This window comes from Gallus gallus, chromosome 1, assembly GCF_016699485.2.
Source record: "Gallus gallus isolate bGalGal1 chromosome 1, bGalGal1.mat.broiler.GRCg7b, whole genome shotgun sequence".
NCBI lineage: Eukaryota > Metazoa > Chordata > Aves > Galliformes > Phasianidae > Gallus > Gallus gallus.
This window is the reverse complement of record NC_052532.1, coordinates 25,486,510-25,505,734: the sequence shown is the minus strand read 5'-3', so window position 1 is coordinate 25,505,734 and position 19,225 is coordinate 25,486,510. Positions and strand designations below refer to the sequence as shown.

Here is a 19,225-nt window from a genome sequence, read left to right as displayed (position 1 = left end):
ACTTCACTTGTGCAAATGAATTACTATTTGTTTTTTCAGATTTTAAAACAGGTATCACTTTATAGTTCCCAGTTTACATATTTTCCTACTCCTTGTGTTTCATAGAATTTTTAACACAATATTCTCATTGTTATTAAAAAAATAGCAAATTACTAAACATCACATACATAGCAGATAAATGTAACTGCACACTGAAGACAGAGTCTGAACACATTTGTGTAGCATGGATATTCCTTTTGCAGAAAGCATTTTCATACTGCTGTAAAAAGTCATGGAACAATAGTAAAAAAGGTTCCCAGGGAAGAAAGATTTGTGCAAATGTCAGCTGTGAACAGATGATGTGAATCTGGGGCAAAGTGATCTGAATCCATGTATATCTCCTTTTCCTCTAAAGTAAATGCTGATTTAAACCTTGCCTGTTATCTTCACAGTGGTTCTCCATATTCGTATTTGGAACAAGCACAGACACCATGCTTATGTTCAACTCAGTCTGTTAGCAAGTGGTTTAAGGAAGTGTGAGGCCCTTTTATGCTTTTATAAATCATCACCATCATCTGTGCTAAAGCTGCTTCTCCTGCTGCTCTCTTTCGACGCAGCTGGGGATGTGGAGGACAAGAGCGGGTCTGCTCCAAATGGTGATACTGTGTCATCCAACAAGATTTCCTCTAGTCGTTGCTCTTCTTTTAAAGCTGCACTGAAGGACAAATCGGTGAAGTGGGAAAGTGGATCAGAAAAGGCTGTAGATCCATCGCAAACATCAGAATTTGGTCCATGAGCCAGAGGCATTTGTTGAGAGTAGTCTACAGAGTTCTCCTCTGGATATGACTGTTGCTTGATGACCTGAGCAGCTAAATCTACTGCACTGAGTGAAGACATGACTGGAAGGCCATGAGCACGTGCCTGGATCTCTAGTTCCTAAAGTTTCAAAAAAGAAAAATAAACAAACAAACAACAACAACAACAACAAAAATGCACAGGATAATTCAATGCTGACTTTGGAAGAGAAATAATATCGTCAGAACTACTGCGATAGGCATACAGATCATACATGCAAATTAAAGATTTCTCTTGTCCATTTGTGAGACTATGCTTTAAAATACAAATTTGTTTATATATGAAAATTTGCATTGAGCCACCAATTAGTTTTCCTTTTAATTTCATTCTCATCATTAAACAGCTCTTCTGTGGGAATGTAAGAGGCAGAAGAGGTTTTCTGAAACCATTGCCTTCTTTACCTAATAAAACTGACAGAAAACTGTTGCAAACTTTTGGTGCACTGCTATCCAGAGATGCAGAAGATATTTTACTTCATGTTTCTCATGATATACAGATGTAGATGTAAATTACAATACATAAGATGATTGATTTTTTGTTTAGCTAAGCCATCACTGCATGTGTGTATAGTCATATACGCATTTCCACCACCACATCATGTTAATTTGTGTCACGAGCAGATATAACATGGCACTCTATACCTAAAGAACTTTAATGTGAAATACAAAAGAAAATGAAAGCACAGAAAGGAATTTTAAGTCCAGTATTGATTTTTTTGGCACAAGAGATGTATCTTTTCCTTTCCTTTTTGTCCTTCCTAGTCTATAATATATACTGTTTGTACAAATATTTTATTAACTTTTCACATATTCCTTTATATAAGGTATAATGATCACAGGAATTTCCTAGAAATCTGAAAATATACCCCTTCCTCAATCTGCACAGCAATAAGCAGGGAAAACCATTGTCTTTACAGTAAGTGACATTTGGGGAAAAAAATGATATAGATTAATAAAATTTGATGAGGTAGGAATACTGAGAAAGCTTTGAAGTTCATGGCAACTCTCTTATACAGACCTGAATTCGAAGTAGAAGTCTTCTGTTAGCGTGCTCTAATTTCTTCTGTCTGTGTTCTAATTCTCTGGCTCTCTGTTGTTCTTTTTGTAGCCACTTGATGTACTCCACTGATGCTTTTAAAATAGTTCCTTTGTTCCAGCGCATATCACTGCAGAATGTAGAGATAACCTTTTCACAATTGTGCATGTCAGCAGAATTCATAAGAACTTACAAAATCTTTTACATTAATATGAAATAATGATTTACATGACTATTATTCACTCTTAGATATTATTGCTTCTGAATGGAAATTTTAATAGAATAGTTAAGAAGCCCTTATATAGTAAAATTAATCCCAGAATGAAAATAAGTGTCAAAAGAAAGTAATAAAGTGACTTTTTGTGGGAGAGCTAAATGCAATATCATGATTCTACCATTACAGTTTTTATATTTTTAGTGAAAATTGCTTTTATTATTAACTCTAAGATTAAAATCTATGTGCAGTATTTCTGCATTAATGAACTAGGAAATATACATTACTGAGGACTTAAGCCTAAATTTTTAAAGATCATTTCAAATATACTACTCTTTTTACCTGACTTACTAATGAGGTTGCTTTTAAGCTTGTTGAGGAAAAAAAAAATGGTATGTGCTGAATGCCACTCCTCACTGATGATAGACTTGACAAATCATGGTTTCGTAACCACAATGGCAAAAGTATAACAAAAATTATTCCTTAAGCCCATTCAGAAAGTTTGGAACAGCATAAATCAGGTTAAAGTTCACAGCTACATACCAGATTCCAATTAAAAGTAAAAATATTTCCAAAAAAAAAAAAATTTAACCCATCTCCCATTCAGAAAACCATGGTTTAAGTACCAACTTACAAAAGTCTTACTAACAGCACATTTGTTCAAATGTACCACGTGTTCAAGGAGTGTCATGTATCCATTTATTAATTTTTCATGTATTCCTTCAGGAAACATATTAGAGGCCTTAGAATAGGAATAAATTTTGTTGAAAAACTCGAATTTCTGACAAAGTTCAGTATTTTTCAATACAAGGATAGTGTTGCGTTAAATTTAGAAGAGTTAATCTAAACTATATGTTTCACTGCAAGATGAACCATCTCGACTTACAGACATTTTGGTCTTATAAGGCAAGCTTGAGAGAGAGAAAGATATTCAAACTAGTGAGAATCTGAGGTTGGGGTAGAGAAGTAACTAACTTAGTACATTCTTTTTAAGTATCTTTTCCAAATACTTACACTGAAACCCTGATATTTACAGAGTCAAGAAGAAATATAAATTATACCCTTGTCAGTTACCACTTTCCATTGTTTTAGTTAATGAGACCTGACACTATTCACAATATAAGTAAAATTGTGGTCTTAAATGGATTTAGTTCTTGTAGGTGTATCTATGTGTTTAATTCAGGCTCTCAAAATAAACGCTCAAGGAAAATTGCACTGTTATCCCAAAGGTAAGAACTCTTGAAGACCCCCGCCAAAGTAGCTGTCATACTGCCAAATGTATAGGGCAAATGGTAGACAGGTACGGGACCTGGGGATTCAGACCATCTGGCTTTTTCTGATGCACTACACAGATGAGAAACCCTTATGAAGCTTCAGAAATGTGCACATACCCAGGACTGGGCAACTCTTTGGACAGAGGGCCATAACCAATAAGGCATGGGAACATGGCACAGGGCAAAACTGGGACAGCTGGATAAAAAGAGGCCAGGGATTATTCCATGCCACATCATGCAGAAAGCTCTAAAGCTGTGGGCAGTTGGCTGAGGGGCCAGCTGCTGCTTGGGAACTGGCTGGGCACCAGTCAGGGGGCGGAGAGATGTTGCATTGCTAGCAGGCTGCTGGTCAGCAGTTAGTTGAGTGTTGGCAGTGGGTGGCCATTAATTACATGGAGAATATGCATGTATAGTTATAATTCCTTTTTTTTTTTTTTTTTTAAATTTCATTTCTTTGTCTGTCTTAGTAAAAAGTTTATATCTCAACCCATGTGTTCTATTTTGTTTCCAATTCTCTCCCTCATCCCACTGTGGGGAGTGTGCAAACAGCTGTGTGGTGCTAAGCTGCCTTCCGAGTTAAACCACAACAAAGAGCTAAAGATAGGAAGACAATAACTTTTCAAGATGGGAATCTTCAGTGTCATCTCAGGTATAAGAATGCTATTTAGAGCTTAGAATTATCACAGGTTTTTACTTAATTTCAAGTGAAAATGACTGATTTAGGACATTTTCACAGCAACTTAGAATAAATGCAACATTAACAAAAGTACATATAGCATAAACTCTGAGAAGAAAATCTGACTAGGTACTAGGAATCAGCTCCTCGTAGCATGTAGTTAAGACCAAACTAAGCCAGTTTTGAATTGTTCATCTTAAACATTAAAATATAGTAGTATAAAATTATTTATTAATCTATTGCTAACAAAAGGGAAAATTTTACAACATCTAACAGCAGGAGAAAACATAAATATCACATCGAGCAAATATGTAATAGTGACTTCATAAGTTCATAGCAGTTATAAAGCATTATGAATTCAAAACCAAATATAGACAAAAATGTTTTTCAGTCAGTTTTTCTGACTGACATATGAATAAGACAGATATTCATGATTGTATTGGAAATCTTTTTATCATGTAATTCATTAATGTCACACATAATTGACAACCTTTGTGATATTGCTTAGTTTTATTTCATATTGCCTTGACACTTTGAATTTTTATGTATACATTGTAATGATAAATTTTCTCATCATCTAAATTATCACTGAAGGGCTAATTCTGAGAATTAAATTGCCAGAGAGATGGATTTGGTTATATAGAATGAGATATATATGTATAGATACTTTTGGTTGTAACATCTACACATTTGAGAGGCAAAAGTATTATGATGATCTGGGATTAAAATGCTGTGGTGGTTGTTATTATCACTTAAAAGACTTTGAAACTCTTCTACTGAAGTGATGAAGGTGTATGCTAAAAGAATAGTGATGTACAATATATCTACTGGTCAGTATGCACTAACACATCTGATGCAAGAATAGAGTTAATCCCAATTGCCATTTGTACATCTGATATTATATGTATGTGTATGTATGCATGTGTGAGTGTATATTTACTCTTTTGCTGCTTTTAGAAATCATTACTTTTTTAATCTTTTGTTGTTGTTGTTGTTGTTTTTGTTTTATACTGTTCTGTAAATAGTGAGACACATGGGAAAGTCTACATGTGAAACAAGTCAGTTGAGAGCAGTAAGAAGTTGAACAGGTCTGAGCATCAACAAAGATCTCTGCAAAGGAAGATTGTGTCTTTGTGTCTTTCTATACATGTTACAATAATTTGAACCTTTAGCAAGTTACAGACATTAATTTAATTAACAGATGTCTACCACACTTAATATGCTTGGCATGGAAATGTAGCAAGTAAGTAAAATGCACATAGTGTTTTCTCTGAACCCTAGCTCTTCTTAAGTTTATCAGCTAAATCTCTATATGAAACAATTTGGCCCAGAAATTTAATGAAACTCTCATCTGGGAGAGTTGCTCATTCAGGAGAAAAGAAAAAACCAAAACACAACCATTAGACTAATTTTCAAATTGCTTCCATTGTAATATCTTTGTTGAAGTCAAAGGAGCTTCAGTAGCTTTCCTAAGTTGAAGGACATCTGGAGGAGGGACATGGGCACTGATCTTCTAAGATTAAAAGTAAGTAATGAAAGCAAAGTTTGGGAGCGGGTAGTAGTCACAGAGTTTGCTAGCTGCAGAGAAGTTAATAATAACAAATACATCTGTGAAGTTCAAACTATGTTTGCAGACCATTTATTTCTCTACTTCTGAGAAATTAGCTTTAAACTGAGCTTGTTCAAAGAAACACTTTGAAGGACTTTGCACCTGTTTTGATGACCTGTACAATTACCAAGCGTATTCTCCTGAAAGAGGCAGCAAGTTTCTGTTTTATAATAGCTTGAGTGTACACAAGCTTTTCTTTTACAAGAAATGAGGCCATGCTGGCCATTAGAGGGTCTGTCCACAGACTACAGACAGAACATCAGGCACAGGTGCACAGAGCAAACAGAGTGAGAGCAATCCACTAATTCTGTCCAAATACTTATAGGTTCTTTTAGCATCTTGGTTTGGTAGAATGACAAGAATTCATAAATGAAAGATGTTTTTTCTTGGTATTTCTGACAACTCCAGTTTAGCTACCTAAAACAGTTCTTGAGTTGGTACTCCCACACTCTATCACAATGTGAAGTCCTGCTAACCACTGGATTTTGAAAGGCTGAAAATGAAGAAATCAAGACTGTAAAAGTAACTATATTAAAAAAAAAAGTTGTTTTTTTTTTTTTTTTTTTTTTTTTTTTTTTCCCAGCAAAATATGATTAAGATTTTGGGACTTTTTTATTCTGCCTTCAAATTTTTCCAAGAGTTTTGCATTTCTGAAACATCTGTCACTTAGCTAAGCACTGAAAATTTATCAAAGGAGGTAAAGTTCTTTGCAACTTATCTCTATTTTCTAATGCTGATGAAGTGAACTTAAAACATCTATTCATTCAAGTAACATAATCCATAGTTATCATCATTAAATTGAAAAATAATAGAGGTGAGGAAGAGAATAGGGATTTAAGCTCTTCAAAAGCAAGTCCCTGTAGAGGCTCTGTAGGAGCCAAACAAGTTCACCATATAACTAACAAAAGTAAAATAAAATAAAAACAAACAAAAAACTTCTGAGAAATATGAATCATAAAAGATTTCCAAATAGCATCAAAAATGCCCTTTTCTACTCCCAAGTCTGAACATAATCTTATTGAAGCAAGTCATCTGGGACAGGCATGCTAACCACAATGACTTAGTTATAGCAGTATTTGTTCTTCAATGCAAAGGCTGATTTGTTTCATTGTCATTAGTCCAAGCATCAGTAAGGTTTCTCCTTTTACAGCCAAATTCCCACTATAAGAAGAATATTTTAAAATCAATATATGAGGTGAAAATGCTATGTGTGATAAAATGTTACAGATAAAATATTGTAAAAGCTGATACATCTCTTTCTTTCAAAGAAGAGGAGGGCAGACTGGGGGCACAGTAAGGTGTTCTAAGGAAAAAGAAAGAACTGAAAGAGAAGGTAAGGACTCTGAGTTATGACTGGGCAACACAGAATGATAGTAGAAATAAATAATTTTGATTTGTTCAGCCAACAAAACAACATGGTCAAACTGATGTATTTCCTCTTACAAACATGTATTAAAAATGCATTTACACTTCTTCAGATGAATTTAACTTGGCACCAAACTGCAGCAAAATTACATTATAACTTCATCTTTCAATGTGCCCAGCATATTTGATGCTTCTTTCATCTTCATACCAACTTCAAAATAGGCCCATTTTCAAAAATAGTGCCGATTACCAGCCTTTTGAAGACAGCAATCCTCAGAACCTAGAACAAACTTTTTTGCTTTTGCAGACATAATCTGTTATAGGGCCAATGCTCTGTTGGACACAATCATGGGACAGGGGAGTAAAAAAAGAAAAGGTGATGCCTTCAGGGTATTTTTCTGAGACTTTGATCCAAGGCTACATCACCAAAATCAGTAGGTAAAATCCATCATCCACTTACTGGAACAAAATTGCAGACTTTGTAGCATTCATTTTAAGTACAGTATAAGTGACTGATTAACAATTTGGACACATTCCTAAATAAAACTGGAATCCAGACCAAAAGCATGTAATTGAAGCACCTGTGTAGGTAATTAAAACTACAACTGGAAATTGTACCTCACGCTCATTTCTAATTGCAATATAACTTGCTTCCATTATTGCTTTATAGCTGCAAACCAACAGTGCCATCCACTGTTTTTCCGAGAAATCTTTCAATTATTTGCCCAAATGGTCTTCAATACTGAAAGATATGCCAGCAAAATTACAATTCTTTTACCAGTGTGTGTTTGCAGGTGATCACAAGTGTCCAAAAATGTATTTAGACACTTAAAGTACTTCTTATTTTAGCACTCCATAACATCTATATTAATAACAAGAATGTGCCCATTTTTTCTAATCTTGAATGGATGCTGTAGAATGAAAAGAGTTTGTGAATTCTCTAAAATAGTAGTGGCATGTAAACTTTCTCTCTGGTGATTTCACTCTAAATGTCTACTTATGCCAATCTTGTATATATCTAAGTCTTACAGAGCTTTATAGTCTTATGGAAATCTTTAATATAATCAAAAGTTTCTTTGTCCTGAAGAAAACAAAAAGCTGAAATATCAATAGATGTTTTTCTTCCAAGTATCATGCAGGTCTGTACTGACATGCAAATGATAAAGAACAAATCTGTATTATCCATTTTATGCAAAATACAAACATGGTCTTAAGTCTTCCCTGAGCGACATATAATATCTAAGGCTAAAGTCTAGCACTAAATATCCCACTGAACTGTTACTGCTAATCATACAATAGCATTTCCTACTGAGGCAGGTTTTTTTTTCATATTGACGACAAATACAAGCTTTAAGGAAATGCAGGTGCAGTTTAAGAAATGTGCATTTTGTGTTACTGTAAGTATACACATTAGTATAAATTGCTATTATTATAGCAATTATTATTTTTAGCCTTGAATTTCAGGACTTTTTTTTTTCATACACTGAGTGGAATACTTCTGAAAAATGCTCAGTCTACAGTCTCTTAACCTAAATTTTAATATTATTTATTTATTTTGCTTAGCCAAAGGGCAGACAGTGACAGCACATATTTTGTCTTACCCCACTAGAGGGCCCATGGTGAGGGCTGAAAGCATCATTCCTTCCTTCTCCAGAGACACCACACAGACCTATGTTTTTGGTTTATCTTTTCTCCACTCCATCTCCCTGGTGTGTGACATCCCAGTACTGTTTTTATTTTATTATCCTTTCACATAAGTTTTCCCAGCAGGCACCAGAAATCTGCCAGAAGTTTGTTATTAACAGACTGATCCAAGTTATTGGCCTGGCACGAACCACTCTGTATTACATCAGTCAGTCCTATGGCCAATATACAACTATGTTTTTTTCCTGTATTTAAATGATAAACATTATTATAGGAAAGACTGTTGAACTCACGGATCATTAGACTTGGGGATGAGCGTGCCAAGCTCCTTGATTCGGTAATTAATGTTATACCTTCTTCTTCTCTCAACTGTTAAAAAGAAACAGTTACCATTTTAATGGTGAAATATTCACATTTTGTTAGAACTCTTGCTACAGACCATGGTTGACAGCTTTGTTATCTCTTATCTACTATTCTCAGCATTGTAAACCGTGGAGAGAACTTATACAGCAACTATCTCTCTTCATAGAAATGGATTATGTTCTAGAAACATTTAATACTCAGCACATCTGTCTCCTTTGGTGATGGACAACACAATCATATTTACAATAAATTTTACAATAACATTCAGAAAATGAAGAAAAACACTATCTGAACAATTAAAAAGTTATATTTAAATTGAATTTTGCTAAGCAAAAAAAAAAAAGAAAAAAAAAGACTAAAAGACTATGTATGGTATCTTTATTTACTTGCAGTTTAGTAAGAAAGATAAAGAGAAGATAAGTTTCTTAGGTCCCTTCCAACTTCAGTCATTCTGTGATTCTGTAGTTCAGTGATTCTTAAAAGTAGTTCTCCCTCTGTGCTCTCAGTTCAGTTTCTTGACATACTGGTATCCAGACTGGAGTATGTGCGCACAGAAGTTCTGTCACCTTTCTGCCTCCATTTAACTAATGTAGAGAGACTTCTCCTCTGCTTTCTCACAAGTTTTTCTCCAGCTACATATACATGTAGAAATATCATATTTGTCAGTGGCCCAAAGGACATCTCATAAGTCTGGGAACTTCTGGTACATAATTGTGACACAGGAAGTATACTCAGTGTGAAAAAAAAAATGCCTAGGACATACTGGAGATGTTATACAAATGTTCTGTAAATTCAGTAAGTCTGTTATAACCTAGATAACATAGTAAGACAATTATGAGGCTGAGATTAACAGGTTAGAAACATCATCGGTTCATGTGCTGTAATGCAGATCCTATTGCACATGGAATGGCCAGCTACTCAGGACTTCCAGCTCCAGGGTAGACTAAGCTGAGAGACAGCATGGAAATCTTATAAGAATAGCAAATTATACCTTTTCTATCAGGAAAAAATAAAAAAATAAAGTTTGAGGAGGAAGAATGATAGATACTACAGGAGTATGGCTGTGGTACTTGTGAATGTCCTACTGGTGTGATCTTGCACTTCTGTTTGCTCTCTTCACATGGTACTTTGACCCAATACAAACTTCACTGAATAGGTAGGATTCAATTTCAGCCCACCACTTGCATTTCAGAGCAGTTTCTGTTGCGCCCTGTTTCTTGGACAACCTTTCCAGGAGCTCAGAATGCTAATACCACTACCCTCCATCAGACCAGAAATGATTCATATAGAGCACTAGCAGAATGCTAAATGTTCCTTTACATTCATACATGGAGCTGTGCACTTTAAGTTTAATGTCTTAATTTTGAATGCTGGTACAAAAATCCTATCCTTCGAACCCAGGACAGCTAAATTAGAAGACTGCAGTCAAGGGATGCCTGATGGGTCTTCCTAGACTGACTTCAACCTCTCACAGTCATATTTGTAAATCACTTGTAGATTCAGCTCCACCATATAGTTCACTTTTAGTCCTTTCCTTCTCCCAGAACATAGAGATCTTTCTTGCCCTCCCATGCAAGGCTCTTAGATTGGAGTGTCAGTCAGCTACTTCCTCCCTCGCGGTCTCCAGTTCAGAGACCTGCCTGGATGTTACTGTTTACCCCACTGAAATGCTCTGTCTTGGCGAAATGTATCAACATATTCTTCTCTCTCTAGAAACAGGAATTTTGCTCTACAGATTAAAGCATTTCAACCTTTGTAGTTGCAATTTCTATATTCAGGAGACAGGATTAGAGTCCATTTGAGTGTATTGTTATTATCCCTTTCAACCCATTGGCATAAATATGCTGGATCTCTTTGGAGAACACAGTGTATGCAAGCACACAGAAATTGAACAATGCCATGCCTTTAGATATAGTGAGGTTAAAAGAATGTACATTAAACATGCAGTCATACAGCTGTTGCAGTTTAATTCACATTTATAGTGTGGGAAAGTCCTGAAAGAGACACATCAAAATAGTAAACCAAACATTGGCTAATTTAAAAAAAAAAGGGGGGGGGGGGGGGGGGGAATTCTTATGCAAGTGGGCACTTTCTTTTTCTTTTGATTTTGTCTTCTTTTTCCCTGCAAAGAAATTTCAAATGGTTATGCTAGTCAATTAGAGGGGAAATTCTGAAATTTTGAAATATTTTTTCAGTTGATCTTCCCTGATTAGTAGCTGTTATAATTTCAGTGATATCCTGGGTTATAAAAAATACCTCAAGTAGCAAATTATATCAAAGCCAAAATAAAAACAATTAAAAAATTAAACTACATATACAAGGATGATCAGATAGCAAATAAGCATAATACCTTTAATACCTTTGATTGTTAAATAAAAAAAAGTAATGGCTTAAATTCTTGTTATTGCATGAAGAAGGGGTTCGATTTCTTAGATCTAAATCCCCTTCCACAGTTCCATTGAGAATCTAATATTTCAAAGGGAAAGTTTAAGAACATTTCTCTAAAATGTGGACCTTAATTATGAACATTGGTATAATTCTGATCAAGTTCCAAAAACTGATTTTTCACACCGTCTCTAATATAACTAAAATAGCAAATGACGCTAATAAAAGTGCTGCTGGTAATGTACCACTATGTCCAAGTGTTCACATAGCAGAGCTATCTTCAGAAAGACTTTGAGCTCTGAGATATATACCTGGAGCCTAACTAGAAGAGATGTCATGTGTCTGCTTGCCATGATCCTGGCATACTGTCTTCATCTCACTTTCCAGTGCTGAAGGACACTTCACAAACATGTTTATTGCAGGAAGGTTGATCTCAGAACCAAAAAAAGTAAATGAACAAACTGTGGAGGCAATGGCAAGACCTGTTATCCCTAATGTGTGCTTGCATTTGTCTTGTTCTGACAGTTCCAGACAACTCCCACCCGTCACCTTTCCTAGGCCAGCCAAAATTCCCTATTCCTACCCAAACAAGACTAGCAGTAGCTACTGTGGTAATTCAGAGAAGATGTGCTAGCAACAAATACAAAAATCTACATGGCTTGTTTGTGATCCAATAAAAATGTACAGACAGAAACAAGGATGCCTTCCGGAGAATCAAAGTAGTAGGAAGTTGTTGCAGTGTTTGCCAGTACAATGTACCAGTGGATGTACACTTCCAGGTACATGCAACTGAAGTTATAACTCTCTATAATGTCACTGGAATAGCAAGAGAACAAAAATATAAGTAGTGGTTATTAACACTTTACCAAATTACCAATTTTGGTAATTCATGAATTATTTTTGCCAGAAGCATAAAGGAGAACTAGTGAATGTTACTGTTTTATTCAACACTTTTCAAAGAGAATGCTTCAAATTTTTTTGCTTTAGATTACTCTTTAGAGGGAAAAATCACATAATGTTACAGGCACTCCTCTTTCAGCAATAAGGGTATATTTTTCTATTCTGGATTTTAAAAAATGTTGCTTAGCTTTTAAGTTTAATATTTAAACACTGAACTATGAATTTCACTGTTTTAACCTTAAAGTATCTCAGAGTAGTCAGAGCACTCTGGGTGTCATCCAGTTCTGCCCTGATCTCCTTCTGCCATGTACTGTTTCCATAGCTTTATCTGCTTCACTATACCAGCTAGTTTATAAATCTTTGCTTGTTTGACTGATTGATTGAATGATTACTTTTCTCTTCCAATTGCCAATAGAGAGGTGCAGTTTGATGTTTCAGTAAGTAACAATTGAGGAGCCTGGATCATCTTTGCTTTGTTTTCTTTTTCACTATCTGCCTCTTTCCTTGCCTGTTTTGCACTTTAATTCTTAAAGACATCAAGTAAAATGGATGCGCACAGGATATATATACAACAGTAGTATAAAAATGTAGTAACAGGGGATGTTATGTAAAGAAATTCATTAATACCATGTAAGGTATATTGAAAGAAAAATGTAAAAGACAATTTCAGTTTGGGAAGAAAGCTGTGTAGTTTGCTGTTCACAGACTGAGTTAAATTTGATAACCCTGGTAAGATGCTGATCAAGAAAATGAGCAGAGGTAAGGTAGCTAATGTATATTGGTTCTGCAGTCCCCATACACTCCAGTTAACAAGATGGAAGACGAATGTATACTTACTGAGATTGTGGTTATCCTTTTTTTGTCTCTCCTTGGCCATTGCTCGCGTATCTGCTTCTGACAGAAAGTAACATTTATTAAACAGCCCTGAAGTTGTAAGTCCAGCTATCCTATCACCATTTCAAAATGGCCTCTTTTCACAAAAAGCAGACTTCTAGTCTTTTACTTCATTTATCTTTTTATTATTAAACAGAGTCATAAGCAAATCTATATTCTACCAGTATTCAATTTTTGAGCTAAGTCTGGCAGGTTACTTGAGATATTCATTAAGGAAGATTTTTTATTTAAGAATATAGAAATGGTGTGGAGGACTATTTTTCTCCAGTTTTCTGTACTTCTACAACAGGATAAAACAATACACTAATGTGAATATGGATTTGCATATCCCATAATGCAAGAGTTAATCAGATTTCTAAGATAACTCATATTGAACAAACTCACTGTTTTCTCTGAGTGACACTAATAAACTGTACACAGTTTTTAGCATTCTTTGGATTAACTGAATGTAACGTTTAAAGTTGTTAATCCACTAACATAAATTTACCTTGAATAGACTTATTGTGAGCTTTTAAAAGAACCACTTGTTCCACTCTGGAACAAATTTAATGGATGATAATTTATTTATACCATTGATCAGGAGCCAGCATGTGGAAGAATTCACTATGTTTCCTAAAATAATTTGGTTTATTAGAAGTATGATATTCATGAAAACTACAGGGCAAACATTTCAGAACTGCTAAAGAGAAGAACAGAGAGAAAACATTTCTCCATGGCCATTGTCCTTTTCCATAAATGAAACTGCACACTGAAAAATTCTCAGGAAATGAACTTTTGAACTTTTGTTCAGAAAAGAGAAACACTCTTGAAATTATAAAATGTTAAAATATTAGAGTTCTTTTACCTGTGAGTTCCCTTTTTACTGGTAGATTAGCTGGACAAGAAGCATTTGTGAGACTCATATTAGCTGGTGCCATTCCCTGGTCACTGTTATATATATCCAAAATGCTGCTAGATAGCTTAAGGAGGAGTGGGAGGAAAGAAAAAGAAACAGAAGAAAGAGGGGGAAAACAAACAAACAAAGCAAAAACAAAAACAAACAAACAAAAAACACTGTTAGAATAAATAAACTTTTAATAGGATATTGATGGTATAATAAATATAACTATATAATTATAGAAATATAAGTATAATAAAATGGAAGGCATTACTTTTGGAGCAGTCTTTGTAGACATTTAGTGATATACAGTTCAGGCTCTGCTACGTTTCTATGCTTATATAACCAATATTTCTTGACTGAACATTGTATGATATATGAATGCATTTCCAAGTCCACATTCAGAAAAAGAAAAAAAAAATGTACAAGGGAATAGGAATGCAAATCAGCCTTTTTATTTTACTTTATGATGCATATGAAAACAGTGCATATCCTTTTACTTTTTCTTTAGAGGCTAACAGGCCTCAGAAACTGACTCAGAAACTGTGTTTGCATGCATCCAACAGGACAAGAAGAAAACAAATTTTTGCAGATTTAAATATACATCTCGAAACACCCTAGGATTTTCCAGGTAGGTCACTGGGACACCAAGTTCTACTGGGAAACATCTTTTATAATGTTCTGTTCATTTCTCTTCTTGTAGAGACTGAGCCTCACCATAAGTTGCTCTGAATGGAGACATTTTTCCAATGATTTGCTTAGTATGAAATAACCAAGTGGTACTGCTTACTATATTTTTATTAATAACTCTTAAATTGAAAATAAGCTTTATTGTTTTAATAGTAGTTGTACTAAATTTTCTGAGAGCATAGTTTGTGTTAAATTCTCCTATTAGCCCAGAATGGAATGAAGCATTCAGAATTCTTTTTGAAAACACTTAAATAACATGCTCATTTTAAAATAAACTGTAGATGTCTTTTACATAAGAGAACTGAGAATTCTTAAGTACCATTAGAAACTGAAGCATCGAGTCAGTTTTGAAAATCTGATTAAATATTTGATCTCTCAATGAAAATACTTTTTAAGATAATGTTTGGAATTCAGATGAGTATTACTCAAGAACAAGCTATGTTTAATATGCAGGATTTGAAAGCTAAGTACAGTTCTGTTAAGCACCTTTGTTTCATTCCTGAGAGGAAAACTGACGAGTATTACAGCATGCACTGCAGCTTTAACGTTAGATTTTCTTTGTTTCAGTGGTAGCGTAACTGTATTATAAAAGTAAACTCATATTTACTCCAGACACGTTTAAGGACTTCCTACAGTAATATAAATTAATTTTGCTTATTGAAATAATATGAAACAGAAATGTCATATTTAGAACTGATAGAAAAAAAAAAAAAGAGTCAGTGTGAGTCCTACTCTAATTACAGTGGACACTGCATAAGGCCATTATAAGGGTTAGGTTACTATTGTAAATTAGGAAATAGTAACTGCTGAAAACATAATAATCTCATAAATAATCTAACAAATGAGAAATGAATATGACATTGTGTATTGTACATGTCATATTTTAAATGGTTTGCACATTTGTGTACATGAGTTTGAAACTGCTGATAAATTTTCTAAGATTATCAAAATCAATATTGAAAAACCCAAACTAAACAGTTCAACACAAACTCATGAGAAACATCAATGAGTGTTTCTAATTTATAAACACTAAGTCATCTTTATGATCTTAGTATAGTTAAATGTCTCTAGTCTATTCACAAAACATGAATTCAAGTGACAAAGCCCAAATCTAAAAGAAAAGGTTATAAACACTTAACTGGCTGATAATGAAAAAACACTATCAAGACACCTGAAAGTACAAAAGTGTGGAGGATTCCAAAGCTCTCTGACCATTAGGATGAGTAACCTCAAAGCTAGTGGTAGACATTTTAGCTCAATTAGATTACACAGTTAATGGCCATAATGTCAGCTAACTCAGCTGACATTGCCTGTAGTGACACAAATTCAAATGATTCCTTCCATCAGCAGAATTGCTGAAGTATCATCCCGCACAGCCAGGGCTTTGAGCAAATATCTGCCCAAAAATCAGTGCCTGGATGTATTATGACTTCCACCGGGTAGCCAAAGGAATGCAGTATTTCCCCAAATGTCCCATATTATCTTTGTTCCACGCAGTATCCAGCATTGTTTGGCATTTTTTTTTTGTCAGTCATTAGGAAAGCGTATTCATTACTCCATGTAGATATGATAAAAATGAAACTGAAAGCCAAGTCATCCACAAACTGGAAGAGGATAGATTTAGACTAGATATTAGGAGGAAATTATTTACTGTGAGGGTGGTGAGGCATTGGACTAGGTGTTTTAGATAAGTTGGGGGTGCCCCCTCCCTGGAAGTGTTCAAGGCCAGATTGGATGGAGATTTCAACAGCCTTGTGTAGTGGAATGTGTCCTGCACATGACAGGAGAATGGAAGCAGATTATCTGTAAAGTCTCCTCTAACCCAAACTTTTATGTGAAATGGTGACATAGGGAAAAATCTGCTGCAAATTATCATGCTAGGAATAATTCTCAATGTCAAGATTTGGGATCAGGTAAAGAAGAGCAGTAATTCATCTGCCCTGTCTTGGTCACTTAGAGTTGGTGTAACCATCCCTATTTCTTCTTACTGATACAAAGAGAAGCCTAGGATGACTGCTCCAAGCTTTACACATCTATCTTCCTAAACCTCACTGTATTTTTAATGAGAACATTTCCAAGCAAACTGTTATTTTCAAAATCACATAATGTCCTGGTTTCAGCTAGAACAGGGCTGACTTTTCCTTCATAGTGTCTGATCTGATGCTATGTTTTGGCTTCAGGAGAAAAACAACATTGACAACACACCAATGTTTTAGTTCTTGCAGTGCTACACATAGCCAAGGATATTTGAGCTTCTCAGACCGCCTTGACAGTGACAGAGACTGAGGGGGCACAATGATCTGGGAGGGAACAGAACCAGGACAGCCAATCTAAACTGGCCAAGGGGATATCCCATGCCATATGACATCATACTAAAAAAAAACTTGAAAAGTAGCGAGAAGTTGACCGGGGTGGGCAGCCACTGCTTGGGTACTGGCTGGCTATCATTCAGATGGTGGCAAGCAATTGTGCTGTGCATTACTTGTTTTGTACATATATGTGTGTGTGTGTATGTATATATATGAATGTATACATATGATGTACATATATATATAAAAACAGTAATTATTGTTACTATTAGTTTTTTTCCTCTTCTTTTTCCCTCTAATTAAATAGATTTTATCTTAAACCATGAGTTCTACTTCAGGTTTTTTCTCTGACTCCTCCATTCCACTGGGAGGTGGGGGGTGTGAGTGAATGAGTGTGGTGCTTAGCTACCTACTGGGTTAAACCACAACACATAAGAACAACCAAGTAAAGAAGAGTAAAAAAGAAGCAGCAAAGAGAAGATCTTTACTGAAAAATATTTACATTGCTGATTATGGGAGAAGTTTAAAAATACAAAGCCAAAAACACACCAGAGTGGTACTTTGTTGCAATTCTCTGCCTGAATTTGCCCAGCATTGATATCCACCCTGGAAAATTCTTGCTAATATTACATAACATTGAGAAGCAGCTTAAAATGGAAACTAGTCAAATTTGATACAATGTGAAGAAAGTTAAATTTTTGCCTGTGAAAGTAGAAAGTTGTTTTAGAAATGTAGACATAAATAAACTTTGCGGGTTTTTTTAATAATTAAAATTCAAATGCATATTGGGTTATGCTATAGAAATAGTATTTTAAAATAGATTTGCCTGTTTGGTTATGCTTTTGTGCTCCATGCACAATAATGTAGTTTCTCTCTCACGATTTCATATAAATAGAAAACATTTTTGTAAACATGAAGCTTTAAATAGCTTAAAGATCTAACTTATGAGATAAATACATACATTGACATTGTCTTACAACAAAAAAAGAAAAAAAAACACAATGAAATCTTACTAAAAGTACAAATCATTTGCAATGATGTAAGATTTGTGTACAGTAGTGATCTTACAATTACACCGCATTGTCAAATATGACAAATCCCATAGCACTTCAAATCTGCACTTAATTACACTGCATCAAAAGCACATCCTTGTTTCAGTTTAGAGATATGGAAGCACAGATATTTGGGTATGAAAATGCAGAAGTCCCAGGAAATAATCTACTTATCCTGCAGGTGTCATGAGCTACATTGGTTCACATTGGTGATGTTCTGAGAAGTCCTGGTAAGTCACATCATTTTCAACCTTTGCATTGACAATACATATATTTGTGTATGTATGTCTGAGAATCTAGATGCAAGTGGCTTGTAAGGGGTGAGGACACACATATTAAATATAGCAGTATATAATTACTCATTTTCCTGCCTCTAAAATGCAGCCAGCTTTGGACAAAAGATTAAAAACCTTTAACACAGTAAGTGATTTGGTGGGAATAACCAGTGACAATGTGGTACAGGAAGAGAATAATACTGTATCTAATTAAAACTGCAAGGAGAATTAAAGAAAGCAGACTGTAATTAACGAAGTTAGTATTTGGCAGGGACACCGGGGTTAACGTTCTTCCTTTTGTATAAAGTGTCATGGGATCTTCAGTGCCTGTGTGCACAGACTGGAACATGAGAATTTCCATTCATTGGGCTCAATCCTGAAAGATGCTCAACTTTGAAGTTTAAACCAATTATAAAAGCAAACTTCAGTTGAAGTACCTGAGCTTGTACTGCCTGGCTTGAGCTCAGCAGATTCTCACAAGAACCTGAGTCCTGGTGATTGCTGGCAATGTCTAAGACAAGCACTGTAAAGGCCCCGTTCAGATGAGTTTGTGACATTTGATATTTCGGTCCAAACTGCTTTGCAGGCAGAATTGTGTGATAAAGAGTTCACTACCAGACAGCTAACTGGCAATAGACAGCAGTGATTGCAGTTTGGAGTCTCCCATATCTCGTCATGGTTTGTTTTTTTTTAAGGAATACTGTTTCCTCTTTAAGAGGAATACCATAGTATTCCAGATCCTATAGCATGGCAGCTATTAATAAATATTGCTTAATTTCAAGAAGAATTAAATCAAATAGCGTTTCCATATTTTCTAGAAATGAAATAG

General features: G+C 34.9%; 1 protein-coding gene across 1 annotated transcript in view; it reads right to left on the bottom strand.

The window, feature by feature from the left end:
* Positions 1–292: 292 nt before the first annotated feature.
* TFEC (transcription factor EC) overlaps positions 293–19,225 on the bottom strand; it is a 62,052-nt gene continuing 43,119 nt past the window's right edge. Inside the window, 5 exon segments of the mRNA NM_001006229.2 lie at positions 293–915; positions 1,852–1,999; positions 8,945–9,020; positions 13,137–13,190; positions 14,038–14,152. Of these exon segments, the coding sequence (NP_001006229.2) occupies positions 535–915; positions 1,852–1,999; positions 8,945–9,020; positions 13,137–13,190; positions 14,038–14,152 (774 nt within the window). The 3' untranslated portion in view covers positions 293–534.